Here is a 19,969-nt window from a genome sequence, read left to right as displayed (position 1 = left end):
ATGGGTTAAGAACTTGTTGGCTGGTCACAGCCAAAGGACTGTGATTAATGGTTACGTGTCATGGTGGAGGCTGGTCACAGGCAATGTCCCACAGGGGTCGGTCTTGGGACCAGAGCTCTTCAGCATCTTCAGCAACGACAAAGATTATGGAATCGTGTGTACCCTCAGCAAGTTTGCAGATGACAGCAAGCTAAGCGTGTAGTCAACATACTGGAGGGAAGGGAAGCCATCCAGAGGGACCTGGACAGGCTGGGGAAGTGGGCCCATGAAAACCTAATGAGGTTCAATGAGGCCAAGTGTGAGGTGCTTCACTTGGGCCAGGACAATCCCAGGTATTCACACAGACTAGGCAAAGAACCCCTTGGGAGCAGCCCTGTGGAGAAGGCCCTGAGGTCCTGGTAGATGAGAAGCTGGACAGGAGCCAGCAGTGTGCGCTTGCAGCCCAGAAGGCCAACTGTGTTCTGGGCTGCATTAAAAGAGGAGTGGCCAGCAGTGAGAGGAAGGTGATTGTCCCCCTCTACTCAGCTCTTGTGAGGGCCCATCTGGAGTACGGCATCCAAGCCTGGGGCCCCCAGCACAAGAAAGATGTAGAGCTCTTGGAATGGGTCCAGAAAAGGGCCACTAAAGATCAGAAGGTTGGAGCACTTCTCCTATGAAGAAAGGGTGACAGAACTGGGCTTGTTCAGCTTGGAGAAGAGAAGGCTCTGGGGAGAGCTCACTGTGGCCTTCCAGTACAGAAGGGAGCACATAAACAGGAGGTGGAATGACTGTTTACATCGGTTGATAGTGATAGGACAAGGGGGGATTAGTTTTAAACTGAGACAGGGGAGGTTTAGGTTAGATATTAGGAAGAAGTTTTTCAAGCAGAGGGTGGTGATGCACTGGAACAGGTCACCCAGAGAGGTTGTGGATGTCCCTGGAGGCATTCAAGGCCAGGCTGGATGTAGCTCTGGGGAGCCTGGTCTAGTGGTTAGCAACCCTGCCCACAGGAGGGAGGTTGAAACTAGATGTTCTTTGAGGTCCTATTCAACCCAGGCCATTCTATGATTCTATGAAATGAAGACTTTTTTTTTTTTTTTTTTTGCTAAGAGAAGTATGAACGTGTAACTCTATCCCTAGCTTTCCTGTGTGAAGTACTCCACTAGTTCTATCAGGCTGTTTTGAAAAGTGAGGCCATCTGGGTTGTTTTTTTGATCACTCTAAGCAATTGTTATGCAGGATTTAGAATAAAAGCACTTATTCTTAGTAGTTGCATCTAGAAAACACCACAAATTGAGAATATTTTGCAGGTCTTCAGTCTAAATGAAATCTTAAAGAAGTAAAAAGAAAAACAAAACACAGTCAGATATAGCATATCCATGGTTACCAGCAGGCCAGTGAAAAGGTAACCAAGTAGGCACCAACAGTGTCTGAGGAAAGAAAGTAAAGTTGCTCAAGGTGTACTCAGTCTCTATGTTGAAGCCATTGATGAAGATGCTGAAGAGCATCAGTCCCATATCAGACCAGTAGGGAAAACCATTCATCACTGGCCACCACATGGACATAGAACTGCTAATCACAACCCTCTGGCTGTGACCATCCAACTGATTTTTTTGTCCACCCAGTAGTCTTCCCTTCAAAATTCTCTTTCCCCAATTTTGAGATAAGAATGGGACTATGTCAAAAGCCTTGCGAAAGTCTGGGTAGATGCCATGCACACTTCCCTTGCACACTGATGCTGTCACTCCATCATAGAAGATCACCAGATTGGTCAGACACAATTTGTTCTTGATGAAGCCATGGTGCTGACTACTTAAGATCACATCCTCACCCTGCATGTCCTGAGCAAAGCTACCAGGTTGATCTTTTCCATAATCTTTCCACACACAAAGGTAAAGTTCAGTAGCCTGTAGCTCCCAAGATCTTCCCTTCTATCTTTAAATATCAGAGCACTGTTTCCCTTTTTCCAGTAATCTGAGACTTCATCTGACAGCCATGACTTTTCAAATATTTTGGAGAATGGCTTGGTAGATAAAACAGGCAGCAGTAAGACAAGGAATGAAGCAGACAAGAAGTGATACAACAACTATCAGTCTGGGACTTGATATGTAATATATTTATTTGCATACTCTGTCAATATATTTATTTGAGATCACTAGCAAATATCTTAAGATACTTTCAAATCTACAGAACAACAGTAATGACTTCTACCTCACAGGTTGTATAAAAGAATTATAAATATGAAGTGCTATACTATTAAGATGAACATTTCTCACACACACATTGTGACATGAGGAAGAGCTTTTCACTGAGGTGGTGGTGGGAGTACTGTAAAAGATTGCCCTGAGAAGCTGTGGATGCCTCATCCCTGGAGGTTTCTGAGGCCGGGTGGGATGGGGCCCCAGGTAGCCTGATCTAGCACTTGATCTAGAAGTTGGCAACTCTGCCAGCAGCAGGAGAGTCAGAACTAGATGATCTTTGCAGACTCTTCCAATCCAAGCCATTCTATGACTCCAGGATATATGCTGTTTGGCCTCACAGCGGTGTACACATCTAGCCTCATGAGGCGGACTTGAACTTGCTCTACTCTTACGGCGAGGGGAATTTTGCTCCCCTGATGCCTATCCAAAGGTTCAGTGATGTAAGAAATATGGGAAACCTGACTACCAGTGGAGACCAAGGCAAATAACTGCTTGAATGCCTAAGTCTTCGCCATATCTGCTGTTGCCATTTCTTCCTTCTCATTCATCAGAGGCATCCTTGGCCTTGTTTTTCTGATCCATGCATCTGTAGAATCCTTGCTACTTTTTACACCCCTTGTGAAGTTCAGCTCTATGTGCACCTTGGCTTTCTGATATCTCTTTATGTAAACATTTGACTTAAGGTTACAGATGTTAAACATTTTTGTAAATTTTTTTTATAGATTAGTCTCCTGATACAAGGCAGTCGAGAGAAAACAAACATCAAATATCAGTATGGATAAAGGTTTTTTTTCAGTTTTTTTTTTCCGTTCAGTATTTCAAGGACACTGTCACCACAATAATTAAATGATGGCGTACAGATTTCTGCATATGAATTGTTAACAAATATTTTGTTGGCTGACATAATACTTGCCCTGAGACAACTAAGTGAAAATTTCTACAGTCAGCTGCTCCTCAGAAGCAGCTGATGAATGATGCTAAAAAATGTTTAAAAGGCTGTACACAATCCTGCAAATCCTCTGCTGAACTGGGACCTAAAAATCAATAGCAAACAGTTATTAGATACCATCTTGAGACTTCTGTGCTAACACCTATTAACAGTCACTAAAAAGGACAGCTGCAATGGCATGTCTTTTCTGGACTGCAGGTACCATACAGGAGAAGTATCTCTGACAGAAGCCAGAGATTCTTCTCTTCATCACTGCGCATGTTATTATACTTGCTTATTAATAATAAACCAGGATTTTTCTTCTGGATTTTTGCCTTGTTATGAGCTTTTTGTAGCCAAAAAACTGAGTTTTAATTTCCCTCTAATTTTAAGAAAAAGAGTTAATTACACAAAATTCTGTTTATTTATGGTATGCTCTCTCATCTTGTAGTCATACTAGAACATACGTCATTGTGGAAAAAAAAGCATTATTTGGAAGAATTTAGTCTAAGAAGGAAATACAGAAAATTCAGTACAGAAAATTGTCACTTTCCTGGATTCTGAGAAAAGAGGTTATTAAATAAAGATTTCTGCTTGATTTCTGATTTGCTTGAAATTGCTCTGTAAGAACAAAGAATGTCAGAGGAGTAAGTACCTAGGCAAAATATGAGTATTAGAACAGTAGAAAAAATGGATTACATAGTTAAGTATTGAGTATACAATCAAAATGACAATCTTTCTGCATTTTCAATGGCTTTACATAATATCATACTGATTTTAAAGATAGTGAAACTTGCCTCTCCAGCAATTACAGCAATTCAGTTTATACAGGGACTGCTAGTGTATCATCTTTTCCTCTCTGACCCTCTATGCTACCTTTTGATACCACAAATAGCACTTTTTCAGATCAATATTCATGTAACAGTTTTGAAAAGTGAAGAAAAACCTCTGACACTTCACTGGGATTAACTTGGCAATATGATGAGCTAAATAGCTACACAGATAGTCTGCTGTGTTTCACATTATCAGTTTTATGAAACATTAACTCATGCTGGATGCAGTAACAGTTTCCATTCAATAAAAGTCAACAGGTACACAAAAACATATAGCTCCATTCCTCCTACCACTATCTGCAGCTACTGAGTTTTCTTTGTGGCTCAAGTACTGGACACTGGACTTTCATGTGAGCGGACTACAGAAGAGAAAGAAAGCAGTGCAGAAGAAGCAATAACAGTAAGGTCGTATATAAGAAGAATGTGAGAGCAAGGGGAGGGAAATCATGCTAATTTTTTTAAGTATTCATTACACTTTTTTTTTTTTTAAGGAGCTTTGAGCATTAGTAGTAGTAGATCTTCTGACAGAAACTACAGAGTTCTTACTTTTTACAAGTTGATTATTCAGTTTTTTAAAAGAATTCTCATCTACACAAATTCAATTTGTAAATCTGAAACTAAAGAAGCCAACACCTACACGATAGCAAGCATTACAATAAACAATCACATGCTGGACTAAAAGAAGCATAAAAATGTTTTCATGTAGTACAAATGTATATATCATCGCTAATAACTGGAGCAACTCCAGAAGGTAATTTGCTGTTTACTTCTTAAATCTCTACTGTAAATCTACATGTACACAACTGAACACATGCCACACTACGGTATCCTTATAAGGTATGTGGAATTATCAGTTATGAAAGCTAGTAAACAGGAAGACAATGTACAAGAAAAATCACATGAACAGCGAAGGAAAAAGAGAAGCATTGCCCAAGATTCTCACAACAAATCAGATGCATTTACTTGCATGAAATACACATTCTGAAATGTGTATGAAACAAATATGGCAATACAGCCTGCATTAGGCATCCAAACAACTTAAAGACATGCATGTCCCACAAGCAGACACTGACAAGCTGTGGAGGGTAAGTACTGGTTAATTAGAGAACTTGCAGCCTCTGAGGAACCTGAGGTCAGACTTGAAGCAATAGTGAAGAGTTCTCTGCTAACATATTTACTTCAGTCAATTAGCAAATAACTGGATAAAAAAAAACAAAAAGGGAACTAAAACAAGGATATGAAAGTTCAGTTTACATTTCAACAGAAAAGAACTGTGAGAATTCTATTCTCAGTTATGTGGGCAAAAAAAAAAAAAAAAAAGAAATTCAGTGATGCTGCTTTACACCAGAACAAAATATCACATAATTTGCTAAACTAACCTCCATCCCAAATCTGTACTTCCCACTGCTCTAATCTTGAAATCATTCATTCAGCTCTATGCTGCTCTGGATTTAGAACAGTAATGATGATTAAAATAACAGGCAGGGAAAAATCTTAAGTATACTGTACTTATTTAATCATCGTAGCACATTTAGAGTGAAAAATAGATAATCAAGAAGTGACAACTCCAATGTAAAGAAAAAGAACCTCAGGCTATTATCAGTCACCTCTGGGGTGGTAAGAAGGACTCATTAAATCGTGATTCTTAAAGTATCTCAATTTCTTTAAAATAACAACCAAAAAAATCTGTCATTCTTCCCAAATCTCTCGAGTCACTTACAGTTCCAGAATAAGAATGACATCTGTTTTGTTCTCATAAACATCATGCAGAGTGATCACATTAGGGTGTCGAATCTCTTTGAGAATGCTGACTTCTCGCTCAATATCTTCCCGGCCCACACCACGTCGGCTAGATTTTGTTCTCCGCTTCTTGATGAATTTTGCTGCAAACTGCTGACCAGTGCTTTTTTCACGGCATTTTTTCACTACAGCAAACTGCCCACTGAAACAAACAAACAAACACACACAGAAAGAAAGATGTATACCTGGTTCAAGAAAGTTTAGAACTGGAAATATTTTCTATTTGCTACTACAGGGAGAAACAACTGTAACTCCAACTTACCAACTCCACTGAAATATGGAACTGATTTTTGTGACAACTACAGTAATACTTGAACAAAAAAAACCCTGGAATTATACAGACACACAGCATGCACATACCCATGTTTCAGCATATATAACTAAAAAATACTGCCTGCATAGACCATTAGATTTTTGACACATATGTGCAATGGGAATTACTGAGGGAAGGTTCTGCATTTTTCCATCTTTACTCATATTGAAGGTAATATTTTGTTCCCCAAGAACTGAGCTTCTTTCAATCTATCAATACTCATTTTACTCCATAAAAGTAATTTTATTTTATTTTGTTTCTGAAAAGATACTGTTTTTTCAGGATATTGTTTTATGCTTTATCCAATTTACTATCAAGAACTGCACTTAATATATCATCATCTTAAGGACACATTTGAAGGTGAAAAAAGGCCTGAAGTCATCACATTGTAAACCAAAAAGAACTCCAGGAAGATGCTGTGATATTGTTGATACATAAATACACTGCTGCTAGGTGTGCACAGCAAGTCAGAACAGAAAACTCTAAGAATCTAGTGCTACATTAAAGCAAGGACAGGATTTCTAATTTTCTGATACTATCAAATTTTCCTATTAAGTCTTAAACTCTTACTCAGGGTTCTCTAGCAATTCTGTTTCTTTTTTTTTTTTTTTTCCTCACTGTACAAAGAATTACTGAATATCAATGAGGAAATTTTCTCAAGTTTTTCAATTTCTAAATTTCTAAAGTTACACAAAAAAGTGTTGTTGCTTGAAGTAGATTTATAGCAAAGGTTAAACCAAAGACAAGCTTAGTAGGCTTGGATATCCGCACAGAGGTGTAACATATAGACATGTGCAACTCCCATCAGTACCTGAAAGATGAGCTAACTTGTACTGGTAGCTGATTAATTACAAATGACAAGAGATCTGCAAGATGATGCATCACCTGCTGAAAGGGCATCACTTAAGGGATGCCAAGTGGGAATCTTTCATATATGAATGCAATCCATTACACCATTTACATCATTGAGAATCTGCATGTAAAATACATTCATGAAGTAAGTAAACAATTAAGGAGCATATGACAGACTGAAAATAGCCAATAACTGATAAAAGCAGTACTATATGATAATTAGCCAACTTTCATGGTAGGTGGCTTGGACTAAATAATCTTTAAGTTCCCTTCCAACTCAAATCATCTAATGGTTCCAAAAATCAACATAAGAGAAATATGCAACAGCTCTCCAAACAACACAGACTCTGGGTTTGGTCTCCAGGATCTCCACAGTTTTGCACTACAGGGCAGCAAGTCAGGGCAGAGCATGCACTCAAGTATCTGCCCTGCTGTGGTGAAGTGCTAGTACAGTGCCCTAGGTTGTTGCGTACAGAAAGGAAAAGCTCTAATTCTCTCACTCTCTTTCATACAACACATACACCTCCAGAGATACAGAGGTATTTAGTATTATTGAAAAAACAATCCACATTTCAGAGTTCAAAGCTTCAGAGCAATTGCAAAGTTAGGCAGCAGATACAGGCATTTCTACAACTCAGTCCAGCTCAAGGGTCAGAAGGAAGTAAAAAGTTCTTCATATTTTGGTCAACTGACTTTCTGCCTGTAAGTCTAAACTGTGCAACAGAAGAAGCAAAATATTTCTGCCTATGATTCATCCACAAGCTTGAATGCTATACAGATGTCTGGGGAGCTGATCATGGGATAAAAATGCTGCACACCATATGATGTGTACACACAACATTAAATGATTCTGTAAAGAAAGACTACCAGCAGCAACCAGTAAGGGTAAGTAATTTTTGGTTTAATCCCAGTGGGCACAAAATTCCTGTTACACTTCCCACTCTACTTTTAATTTCTTTTCCTAGGCTCTACTACAATACTCAGAAGTTACGTCCACAAAGCAAAACAGAAAAATCAGACAAATTCTGAGAATTGTCTCCTTGTCACACTAGTTACTCCTCCGAAGGAGAGCTCATTAAAAACACCCTCATCTCTCCATACCATAGGGAGAAAAATACTGGGGCTAGACAAAAGCGTTCTCTGCCCAGTAACAAAAAACGTTGTTTTTTTTTTCTATGTTTGAAAAGAATGTCAATCTTTGCAGAAGTGAGACAGCCCACAACATGATTTTAAGCTATTACCATTTTTTGTTCCCACAGATTTGCAGTTGTATATGCACTCAAACAGCACATTAATAATGATTTTGGAGCTAAGTGATTCGCAGCTCCAAGAAGCTTACAATTTACTCTGCATGTGTGCACATGTAACACCTATTCTCCTCTTCCAACATCATGTACCCACTGCAAAAAGGATAAAACCACATTAATCTCAAAACAATTAAATAGTCATTAGTCAGAGTACAGAAATATATAAGACCTTTTCAGTCATAGAAATACTAAGGTTAACCACTTTCTTATCAACACTCTCCTCATAAGTTTTACAACAGCTACTGCTTTATCATATTAATAAAAAAGTAAAAAACAGAATCACTACTAATATTAGGCTTAAGAAAGGCAGGGGCTAAAAAGTGACACTAGGATACATAGATATACAATATGTTTTGGTATCCAAGAAGATTTAATAAAATTGAAAAACTGACTGGGATTAAGAGTTATGTACATAGGTTGCTTAAAAAATAATAACTTCTAGTTATTTCCACAAAAACTACAACAGATACAAAAGAACACAATAACGCTATTTCATAGAGTTAATTCTCAGCTACAAAACACTTTTTTTCCAGCAAAAACTATTTTCCAGCACAAACTATTTTTCCAGCACAGTCACTACCATTAGCTACATATTTTTATCAGAGATGAGCAAGTCTGCATGCCACACCTATAACAATCTGCATGGCTGTCCAGAACAAGGGGCCACTGTCATCACTATTTAGCCTCCATAAATGTTCAGCAAGCATCAATGAATGTCAACAGGCGTCATTTTTCCACATGGAGGAATTCAGTGACACCCCTTTGCTTCATATACACATCCACTTTGTCAGAGTGCTCCTCTACTGCCATCTGTCACACGGCAACAACATGTAACAAAATACTGGCGGGAAGGCTCAACCACTACTGCCATGCCACCAACATCCACCTCTAACATCATGGGCCAATGTAATAAAATAGGAGGAACAACTTTTGGAGAAGCCCCTTTCACTGAAAAAGCTTACACTGTAGGTGTTTAAAGAATTCTGATACCTGAATTTCTGATATTTTTCCTTCAGCCCATTTTTTTTTTCCTTTTTTAATTTCTTCACTGAAGATAGTAATGCATTTCAGACTTCTTTCTAAATAGAAAACATTCTGCACATGATTTTAAACATGCAGTGGTTGGAGATCTGTAAGCTAAAGAAACTTGATTTCTCCATGGTGTCAGTGTATCTTCAGTATCTCCCATTCCACAAAGACACATTGTGCTCATGATGCCTTTAAGGCTAACAGTTCTTTAATCTCATGTTGGCAATGAGTCAACTATCATGTTACAGCATGAGGCTGAAGCACTGAAACAAAGGAGACCAGCTAAGGCAAGTAGATCCACTCTCTTCTGAGCTATGTAGCATTTTCAGTCTTTTTCCCCCTCAAGCTGTAACTGTTTCAAGGATACTCCGCACAGCATATATCACAGTATAACAGTGTTATCAGATGGCCAATATATTACCTAAAATCAAATGGCTTTGTAGACTGTTCCCATCCGCAGACTATTAGGATGTGGGGTTCACGCAATCTTTGCCACTGCTCAAGGGTACAAGAAAGTTATCAAATAACAGGTATCTAGATTAAGTGCCAGTTATTCAACAACCTTCTTATTGCTATTCAGCACATAACCCCACAATTAGTTGTTTGTTATTAAATGCTGTACTTGCAGATCACTTTTAAGCTGCAATCAAAGGTGCTATTTCACTCCAGAGTTCTCTAAGCCCTGCTGTTTTACAGCTCCCTCTAAACTTCTGCTTTAAAAGCAAAGGAGAGGTGTAAATCAAAGGGTATTTACTGGACTTTAACCTGTAAAACTGCAGCAACAGAGCTGGTCAACCCTGTATAGGCTAACATATTCATATTCCTACACATTCTCCTACTGATCTTTTATTTCAGATCCAGCATTCATTCATTTAGCTTCTTCAAAGACAGAAAAAAAGCACTTGAGTTTCTACAGTTTTTCTTGCTTTAGCAGGTTTGATTTGAAGTGGCTGGGTCACAAAAACCATTGTCAGTACAGGAGAGAATCACATTAAGAAACAATAGCCATCATAAAAAAAAGTATCTGACTTTTTTTTTTTTCCACATGGCAGAAGCAGGTTCAACAGTGAATATGACAGCTTGACATGAGAACAAATACTTCTGCTAATAACAGTAATTTGTTTCGTGATTTTGTAATTCTTACTCAACCAGTAGCTAATTGCTAGCCTGAATCCACTCTTCTCAGGATACTTGGCATGAAGCTTCCACATCCAGTGAATTTTCTGACTTGCTTTTCAACAAGTACTTATCCTAGTGGCCTATTAATCATGACATTTCTCTGTTGTTTTTATATCATAAAGACAACACGCGCTGCCCTTTATAATACACATAAAGAAATGCAAAAATTATGGAAAGAAGTGTCAAAATCCTCAATAAAGCACACACACCCCACTGTTTATTGGTCCTGGATTAGTGGGATCACAGAACAATCATTAGCATGAATTATGAACAGTTTTAATTATACAGGCAGATGTTTTAGAATCTATTTTCCTTGGAAGGAGGTTCCGTGTTATAAGTGCCTACCCTTTCAGAGGGATGATCATAGTGATTAGGGGTGGCAGACCCGTCACCTGTTCCAAATCCTGTACTCCTGTCCAGCCCCAGCCTGCAGTACTAGGTTACCAGATTAGCTGCTTCTGTAATGAGAAAAATTCTTGCAACAAGAACCTTCCAAAAGAGGTGAAAACTGAGCAAGAAGGTATTGAAGCAAGCCCCAGGGACCAGTTTCTAATATTTACTGCCAAAGATGTGCAAGTGTAGGGGAATTACTTTTGCAGCTTTCTGAGATGGACTGCACTAATAGGAACAGAGAAAGTGAACAAAGAAAGGACATTACACTGATAATAGTAACAAGATGTCTCAGTGCATTTCTAATATTTAGTGCTTTTTTTTTTTGAAAAAAAAGAAGTACTTTAAAAACTTGGTATTCATTACACAGCTCTGACAATGTGATGCATTAAGATTCAAATATTACTGCTTTCACTATTTGACTGCTCTCCTTTTTAAAATCATATTTACACAATGGAAAGACACTCAAATAATACAACCAGATTGCAAGTCAATCACACAGCTACTTGCCTCCCTGCAAGAACAGCTACTATCAGACTATAAACATCCTCACACCTTCCCCCTTCTCTGAACTCTTCTCAATCTCTACTTCAGAAGTTTTCAGAAGTGGAAAAGCAAACATCCTCTTCCCAATTTTGATGATGTCCTGTTCCTGGAAAGCTGACACACTACTTGCGCTGAATTACTCATCCAGAAATCCAAAACACAGCTGGCAATTTCTCTCAGAGCACTGCAGCAGGGAACGCCAACTGAGCAGGTGATTGGTTCTTAACCTTCCATTTTCACTCCAAAGAACTAAAGATAATCTGAACAAATGAGAAGTCTCCTCTGAAGGGGTCAGTGGATCTGCTCACGTTGCTTCAGTGAAAAGACACTGAAGTAGCATTAGACAGGTATCTCAGAAAAAGCAAGTGCCTTGATAGTAGATACCTTTTATTAGAAACGGCTTCCTCCTTTTGAGGTACTTAAGACCACTGCAGCATTTGAAGTGCACAAAATAATCTTCACAGGATTTAAATCCAGAGATGTTGCACATTGTATTTTTCACGTGGTAACTGCACTTCTGTGGATTTTCACTGCTGTGACTGAAATAATTACCTACCTGTATCTGTCTCTGTAATTTGAGACCTTTTGTGATGTGGAAACACATTTTCAATTTTCAGAATTCCGTGTTTTGTACCATGCCAAATACTTTTGCAATATGATGTCCCCTGTGCAAAAAGTATCTGTACTGAGAAGATGCAGGCTTTAAAAACATTATATTGTGGACTTGTGAAAAAGAAAGTTTATTGCTTTGTTACAGATTGAAATGAAAGCAGTTACATAATGCAAACCTAGCAGAATCACCTGGGATACTGCCTCCTAAACTGGTGGAGTTTATTCCATATTTTCAACTTCCAACTATCTGCCAAGATTCTTCATATTTCATAACCCATGAAGAATCACATGCCTCAAACTCTTTTTTAAGAGAATTATTTAAAATATATTTTTATAATTGTCTTTGCTCTAATGGCTTAACATTCTCCAAAGCTTCTATTGAAAAGAAACTGCATGGAAAAATGACAAGACACTAAGGGAGATGTACAAGTGAGCAAGGGAACTCATCCCTCACTTCCTCTTGATAACAACAGGCACCTCCACATCTTTGTCAGCTTGGTCCATCAGTCAGCACTACCACTCATGCTGTCATGGTAGAAGACATCTGAGTTTTTCCTGCTAAACTGGTTAATTCTCCCCAAACTCTCACGAAGGTATCAGCACCTAAATGAGATTTTTCCAAAGGAAAAGACAGTTTCTCTAGAAACTGTAAAGGGTTATAGATGCATTAGATCCTTCTCTGTCTTCTGAATCTTGCAAATAACGTTTATGTTTTCAGCTCCACCACAATGCCAAATCAGATTTCTCCTCTTCACCACTTCTTTGCAGTCTTGCACAACAGGGTAAACATTAAAGAGGCACCTGAAAGCTTGTCTTGCACATGTGCCAGTGACTCCTCAGCACAAAGTGTCAGAATTGCCCAGCTGAAGAGATAAGCTACCACCACCGTTAACAGGGCAGGGTAAGTCACTTGCTCAAGAGAGCACTCCTGGCAATCATCATAGCAAAGAGGTGGTGGTAGTCTGCACTCATCATGCACTCAAAGACAACTGCGCTCACTGCCAGCATTACGTCTCAAAGCGCAATCTTCACTGATCTTGATGGATGAAGAAACTGAGATACATGTGCATGGACACATGGAGGGCAGTGCAGGGGGGGAAAAAGGCACAATTCCCCTGCTTTATCTCCAAATCACATTTTTAATTTTGCAGCCACACAGGGAATTAATGCAGGACAGGCTAATTTGCTCATACTGCATTTGCTCAGGCTCTGAAAGGTGGAAGTGCTTCTGCAGCATTCAAAATGTCTGTGTTCCTTCCCTTGCTCTGCAACATTTAATTCACTGTTAGGAAAACAGAAAATGGCAATAGCATTTAGTCTCCCAAATACCAGAGCTTTGAACAGAGATGGAAAAGAAAACAAAGAGGAGAGGCTGCAGGATGTCTGTATCTGAAGGATGCTGGATAAATGATTAGGCTAATTTTTTTTTTTTTTTTAAACATTCTGTAAAGAACAAAACAAAACAAAAATCAAAACAGCTCTGGCTAAACAGTCTTCAGTGTAAGTAACAAGTTTACACTTCAAGTACTTACAGACATAAATCTCTCATTTGACAGTGCAGTTGTCTACTGTGTGTCTCTGGCTGAGAGAAGTATTTTCACAGACTGTCTGAGCCTAAGCTGGCAATGCTCTACGTACTTGCCTATCTCCTAATACAAAAGAGCAGCACCCAATCACCACAAGCATATTTCTGCTGCACACTAAAACTTGCTCTAAAAAAGGGTGCACTGATCACAACACAAAGCCAGAAGTAAATTCAGGAGACACATGAAAAAGCAGTACACATCAGAAAAGAGCCAGAAGAGGAGCTGAACATTATATAGCATCTCTCAACATCAAGCTGAAGAGAAAATCATGCTCAAACGCTACATGAATGAACAAGATGGATAATGAGGCTGCTGAAATCTGATGGTTTGCTACAAAGACAGCCTTTTCCAGCTACTACTGATACAGAGAAGCACATACAAGGATCTAAATAAATTTGACCATAAAAACAGAAAAGTACTGTAAGTACAAACAAAGGCAGAAGAACAATGTGTTAGGTGATCTTGCTGTCCTAATGTTTCTGACATTTAAAGAGTTTAATTTAAGTTGTAACTTTCACTCATCAGTAAAATAGAGGCTGATAGACATGCATTCCTTTGAAATATTCCAGAAAACAGCAAAGCTAAAAAGAGCAAGAAGAATAAGGAAAGGGAAGTGCAATCATATCACTAAAGCAAAGCAAATGTTCTGACATGAATTATTCCTAACTTTCAAGTTCCTTGTTAAACTTAGATGTGTTTATGTACTTATTAACTCAAGCAAAATCTCTCAGTTTTACTGGATTTCTGACTTTGAGAGTCTATAAGTGTCAAATCACAGAGTTTTGTAAGAATCCTGCTCACAATATAGTAACCCAGTGTCTGTGACAATGAAACTCTGATTATTTTCCAACAGGAACACAAAAACTTCAGTTAAAGTGATTACACCAAAGCATCTGCTTCCTTCATATGACATGCCAAGCAAAAAAAAAAAGTAACAAACCCACTTTCAAAATACTCTGCACTATTGCTCCACGAAATACTTCCAGACAGAGAAAAATACCTTGCCAGATATTATTCAGTGCATAAAAGTCAGCTGCAAATTTGATGTTTCAGATGCTGTAAAAAGCAGATAGGTTACACATTTTTAAAATTTAAAATTGTACTTCTAAAATTACACATTTTAAGCATATCCATAGACTAGACTACCCAGCAGAAATTTGTAATTTACCCTGAAATTAGATTGCACTGGAATCCTTTATTGTTTTCCACCATTCTACAGCTTTGTTAGGCTGACAACAGACTTCTCTAGATTTACAGTGCTTAAAGAAAACTGATTTTTCAGCCTTCTAATTGTTTTCTTAGAAACCTGAAGAGCCTCTAGTCCTAAGGAGGGACGTAACAACATAACAGCATGAAAGAGCACTTCAGTATCTGTTACAGAGCAGAAGACAGATACCGTATTTCTTACTGTTTCCTATACTTCACTTATGCTCTTTTTTTTACCTGACTAGTGTATGAAAAAAATCTAGAGGAATAATTACAAGATCTTGGACTAAAACAGAGAGAAGTATGTGGAAAGAAGGGGACTTATTTTTGATCCTTGCACATGTATGCAAAAGCAGCCAGTTTTAAATGAAAGACATATGCAACTAAGTGCTTTCATGATACCAGATTATCATAGTATTACAGCACTTCACAGGCCTCATTATAAATGCAAACAATCAAATGTGTGTCTGGTACTGCCAAGATTCACTACAGAAGTGTTATGCATGCACAACTTCTGGCAAGACCACATCTCACCCAACTGGGCACTCCAGAATAACAGCTGTTGTTAAGCAGAAGTTAATTCATCAGATGGGTCTGACTGAAGGTGAATCAGAATCGTTTGAACTGGGAGGGACCTTTAAAAGTCACCTAGTCCAACCCACCCACAATGAACAGGGACCTTACTGAACAAAGCTCTACTGAGGTCCAGATAGAATACATCAGTGGGTACTCCCTCATCTACTGAAGTAATTATGCCACTACAGAAGGCCTCCAGGCTAGGTCAGGCAGGACCTGTCATTAGTTAAGCCTTGCTGGTTTTCTGACATCACCTCCCACTCCTCCATGTGCCTAAGCATAGTGTCCAGGAGGATCAGTTCTTTGAGTTTCTCCAGCACAGAGGTAAGACTGACAGGTCAGTAGTACCCTGGGTCTTCCTTCCTACTCTTCTTAAAAGTGGGTGTGAGATTGCTTTTTTTTTTCCTGTCACTAGGGACTTCACCTGACTGTCATGGAGGAAAAGCTAAAATTGGAGTATTCCCAATATATTTTTCATATATGTTCCACCCACATGTTGAAAGTAAAAACAATACACCTTCTCCAGGCCCAGCAACACTACTTAAAAGGAAGAAGTTGATCTTCGTAGGGTTTTCTCCTTCTATTCACAGAACAATGATACCATTTTACCAACACAGCTAATGAAAAACAAGTTAAAACCTGTTTAGGCACGCATGCACATACCTGTGCATACAATTATGGCACCAAAAGCACTTATTAACTGGTATAGGCCATCAGGCAGAGAGGGAGAAGTTAATTCTAAGTATCAGCAGTTTGACAGTAAAATTCAATCGTAGATGAACAGTGAATTGCTCATATCTGAAAATAAGGAGTTTAACATAACGATGTAGTCTTATAATGACTAGGCTTAATTTTGTGGAGTGGAACAGAGGACAAAATAAAAAGCTCAGCTTGTTCCTTCCTGTTCACATTCAGCACTTGTAAACATTGTCACTTACTCTTTATGCAGATGTAAATGTGCCAGAATCTCAGTACATTACAAGAACACCGTAGAAACAGGACAAAAATATAATAATACGACTATGATATTTTATTGACAGTTTATCTTATACATACTATATTGTGAAGTGAACATCTAGATATTTGGAATACTTGCTCTTGTTATGCAGTAACTGGGTTACTGTCCTTGGAAGTGTTTTAACTAGAAATGCAGAATCGGAGGGGGGGTGGGGGGGGAGGAGGAGAAGTAAAAAACCTGTAATATTCACTTCCTGCTGATGTGCTTAGTCTGTACTCAGCCTGCTGATGTGCAGACCATGCCAAGTGCAGTTGCTACTAAATTAGAGTGTAGTCCTCTCTTTCATCTGAGAGCTCCAGCATTTTCTCCCTTTATACTAGGCTTTGTTTCCAGTCAGAGCTCTAAACTGAACAGTGCAGTGTGCAGAATTTGCTCTGAATAACACTAGATCTCCTGGTGAAGTTGCAAATGCTCCTGTTCATAGCGATTCCTGAGCACTGGCAAGTTACTTCATACTGGGGAGTGGAGGGAGCCATGGGACTCTGTTGCAGATACAGATACCTTACTGTGCAATTCAGTGTGAAAGCAGTTACGAAAACACCTGAAAGAATAGCAGCACGTGTAGTGCTTGGAACAGAGGCTATTTATATTTTCTTTATGCAGACCATCCCCCTGACATATGAGTAGATGTTACTGAACTACACTTTATTAATGTTTACGTATTTGATTAGTTTGTCATATAGCATAAAACAGGCAAATATAAACAGTTCAAGAACATTACCCAAAATACAGGCAGATATTAAATTATAAGTAAATCTTAAATCAGAAACACAAATGGCAAATTTAATAATTAAGTGAAGAATACCACATCTGAGTACTTTATCTGCACTGAACACAAATTTGATTACTGAAAGATATCACTGGTCTTCACTCAAATAACAAAGAATAGTGGAGGAATTACAGCACAGAAAGGAAAGTTCAGACAAACCAAATACTGCATACATACACAAGATTCTTACTTCAATGAATATTTTATTATCTAAACTGCCACGCAGCATATCATTATAAGCCACAGCCAAGGTTTATAAGGGCATTTCACCACAGTTTGAAAATATTAAATATTGAAATTTACCCAAGACTTTAAATAATCTAGCACTCAAACACAGATTGGCAGATGACAACTCAATAGTATAAGATTTCAGTAAGCCCTTCAAAAGTCACCTGCTCAGGAGAAAATGCTTTGAAAGATGCATCTTAAGACTTCTGCACAGCTCCTAGCCAGTTTCAGAGTTTAAGCTAAAAGTCATATTTTTATATGCTTTTTATATGATCTTAAATTCAGCTGAACTTCTTGACAAAATTCCTGTAAGTCTATTTTCCTCAATTTAGGTAACTGTAAAAATGAACTTAATTTCTGCTTTCCCAGACAGACTTGAAATTGACCAAAAGGTGGGTTAAGTCAAAGGCTTGCAGTACATATAAAACACCATTTGTATGCCTTCTGCTTTTGTTGAAACAAAGATTTTTGAACAAGTGGCACAGGTCCAAAGGCTTTCTGCTCATCTCCAGTATTCAACACCTTCACCTTCAGCCCGGTCCCACTGCTGTGCTCCTGTAACACAACTGAAAGGCCTTATCCTCACTCTTTTAACACTGTATTTCTTTTCCCCACTAAGTTCTCTTAATTCAAGGCTTCTGTAATCTCTGCCTTCCACTCCAGCCTCAAGGTCCACCTCTCTGATCCCTGTCTGGATCTAGACAGACAATAAAGCTATAGTGTCAAAATGTGGACAAGATGTGACGAGTTCCTCCTCACGCTTCCCGGCCCTCTCTCCTCTCTTCCTCCCTGTGCTCCCTGGCACACTCAACACCAGCAGGATGGCCAGGCACTAATGTCCCCTCCCCAGTCATAGCTAGAGTCATGGATTGGAACTCTGTCCCTTGCAGGAGAGAGATCTTTTTCACAACTCTTCCCTTGCTGCGCACACAGTGCTGTGTCCTCAGCACCACTTGGTGTCCTTCCAACCTGCCCATCTTGTCTTCTCAATAAAATGGCATGGCACAAAGAAACATACTTTAAGAAATACCAGACAAAACCAAACAATTATGTCATCTCTGGATTAAATGGAGTGCTGTCTCCAGAGTTTCCCATTTCTCTCAGCTTAAGTACAGAACTGCACCCCAAATGTGGTCTTCACACTTTGCCAGCACATTAAACCTGTTACATAGTGAGAAACTTGTTTATTTGTTACACGGAGAAAAACAGTGAGACTGGACCTATTACTTTCTCAACTACAGACCTACTAAACAGATTCAGTTTAGTGCATGCATAGTTAAAACACAGTTTTAAACAAATCATTTACTGTAACCTAAATAAAAGAAGTGAGAGTAAATTGTAAATAAAGGACTTAAAAGATACTACATACCTCATTTAAAAAATAAATTCTTACTTTCTGAAGTTATTTCCTCTCTTATTTGATAGCTGAATAACACTTGTAACACAACATCTGTGGACAACATCTAAATTTAACATACCAGCTAGGTAGCAGATGGCACATCATGTGGTTACCCATCAATCAGCAGCACTGGCAAAAAGATTAATCTACAAATCCTGCTGTTTAACCAGAAGCAATAGGGATAGTATTTGCCCCTTCCCCCCCCTCCAGCCTTGCTGTGTTCTCCCCACTTCCCTATCTCACATACACACAAAATTTTGTTCATTAGGCAATGGTATTTCAGCAGGAAGTTCTAGGATGTTTACTCTACCCACCTACTTTCGGGCCCAAGGCCAGATCATTTTTAAGCACAGTCCCATTTAAAGCACAACAATCTGAAACTCCTATACTTGCCAAGATGCTTTCACTTCCAGGAATTCTGCTACATATGAAGTTTCACATCTTTTCTAATTCCAATAGACTATTCTTCCAAGAGTGTAAACATAATTTCTCCTTTTTTTTTTTTTTTCCAAAAAAAACCTCTTCCATTTCTTTCCCATTATAAGAATTGGGATCACCAATCTCCCCATAACAGAACTAAATGGAACAACCTATCCTAAAACAGCACATTCATTTTCCTTGGGCCAACTCCATACAAGTCCTAACTTACAGCACCTATATCATTCTGTAGAAGTTTTTGCAAAGACAGAAAGGGCTCAGGCATTCACACTTTCTCCAGCTGAAGTACATGGAACAGATTCAATAGCTGGGTTATCAAGGGCGGAATAACTGATAACTTTTTTTTTAAAACAAAACAAAAAAACAAAACACCCATAGCTCTCTTAACATAATGCAATTCTCTAACCTCACCCCTTCCAGGAAAAACAGACTGCAACCCAACAACTCAGTCTATACATTTTTACATTCAAACATACAGCACTGAAACATGCTGAGCTAAAGATCACTGCTCCATGTAGCTTTGATGGTGGTTTTGTTTAGCACTCAGATTTCAGAATATGACTGCTGTTTTTATAATAGTGTACTTGCAGAAGTAATGGATTAAAAAAAAAAACAAAAACACTCCTGCCAAAACCAGCCCTGTTATTTAAAACAGTGTTCTTATCCTCTGGTAGGATCAGGTAGGAAAGTATTGTTGTGAAGCACTAAAGAGACAGCAAAGTTGGAGAACAACAGCTCAACAATTAGAGACTCAGGTTAAGCATACATCTTCCTTGTGTG

The 19,969-nt window shown here is 38.6% G+C and overlaps 1 protein-coding gene across 8 annotated transcripts in view; it reads right to left on the bottom strand.

The window, feature by feature from the left end:
* The window catches only part of DAPK1 (death-associated protein kinase 1), a 98,348-nt gene that overhangs the window by 53,213 nt on the left and 25,166 nt on the right, over window positions 1-19,969 (bottom strand). For 6 of the 8 annotated variants that reach the window (XM_015280319.3, XM_015280320.4, XM_046905481.1 and 3 more), the window contains one exon: window positions 5,662-5,883. The exons of 1 other annotated variant lie outside the window; for it this stretch is intronic. In XM_015280319.3, coding sequence (XP_015135805.1) covers window positions 5,662-5,883 — 222 coding nt within the window. Of the gene's footprint in view, window positions 1-5,661; window positions 5,884-18,721; window positions 18,960-19,969 lie in introns of those variants that run through there. One more of the 8 variants, XM_040655634.2, reaches the window with a different exon arrangement.

The sequence above is a fragment of the Gallus gallus genome, chromosome Z, assembly GCF_016699485.2.
Source record: "Gallus gallus isolate bGalGal1 chromosome Z, bGalGal1.mat.broiler.GRCg7b, whole genome shotgun sequence".
Taxonomy (NCBI): domain Eukaryota; kingdom Metazoa; phylum Chordata; class Aves; order Galliformes; family Phasianidae; genus Gallus; species Gallus gallus.
Note: the sequence above shows the minus strand (reverse complement) of the source record. Positions and strands in the feature narration are given on the sequence as shown.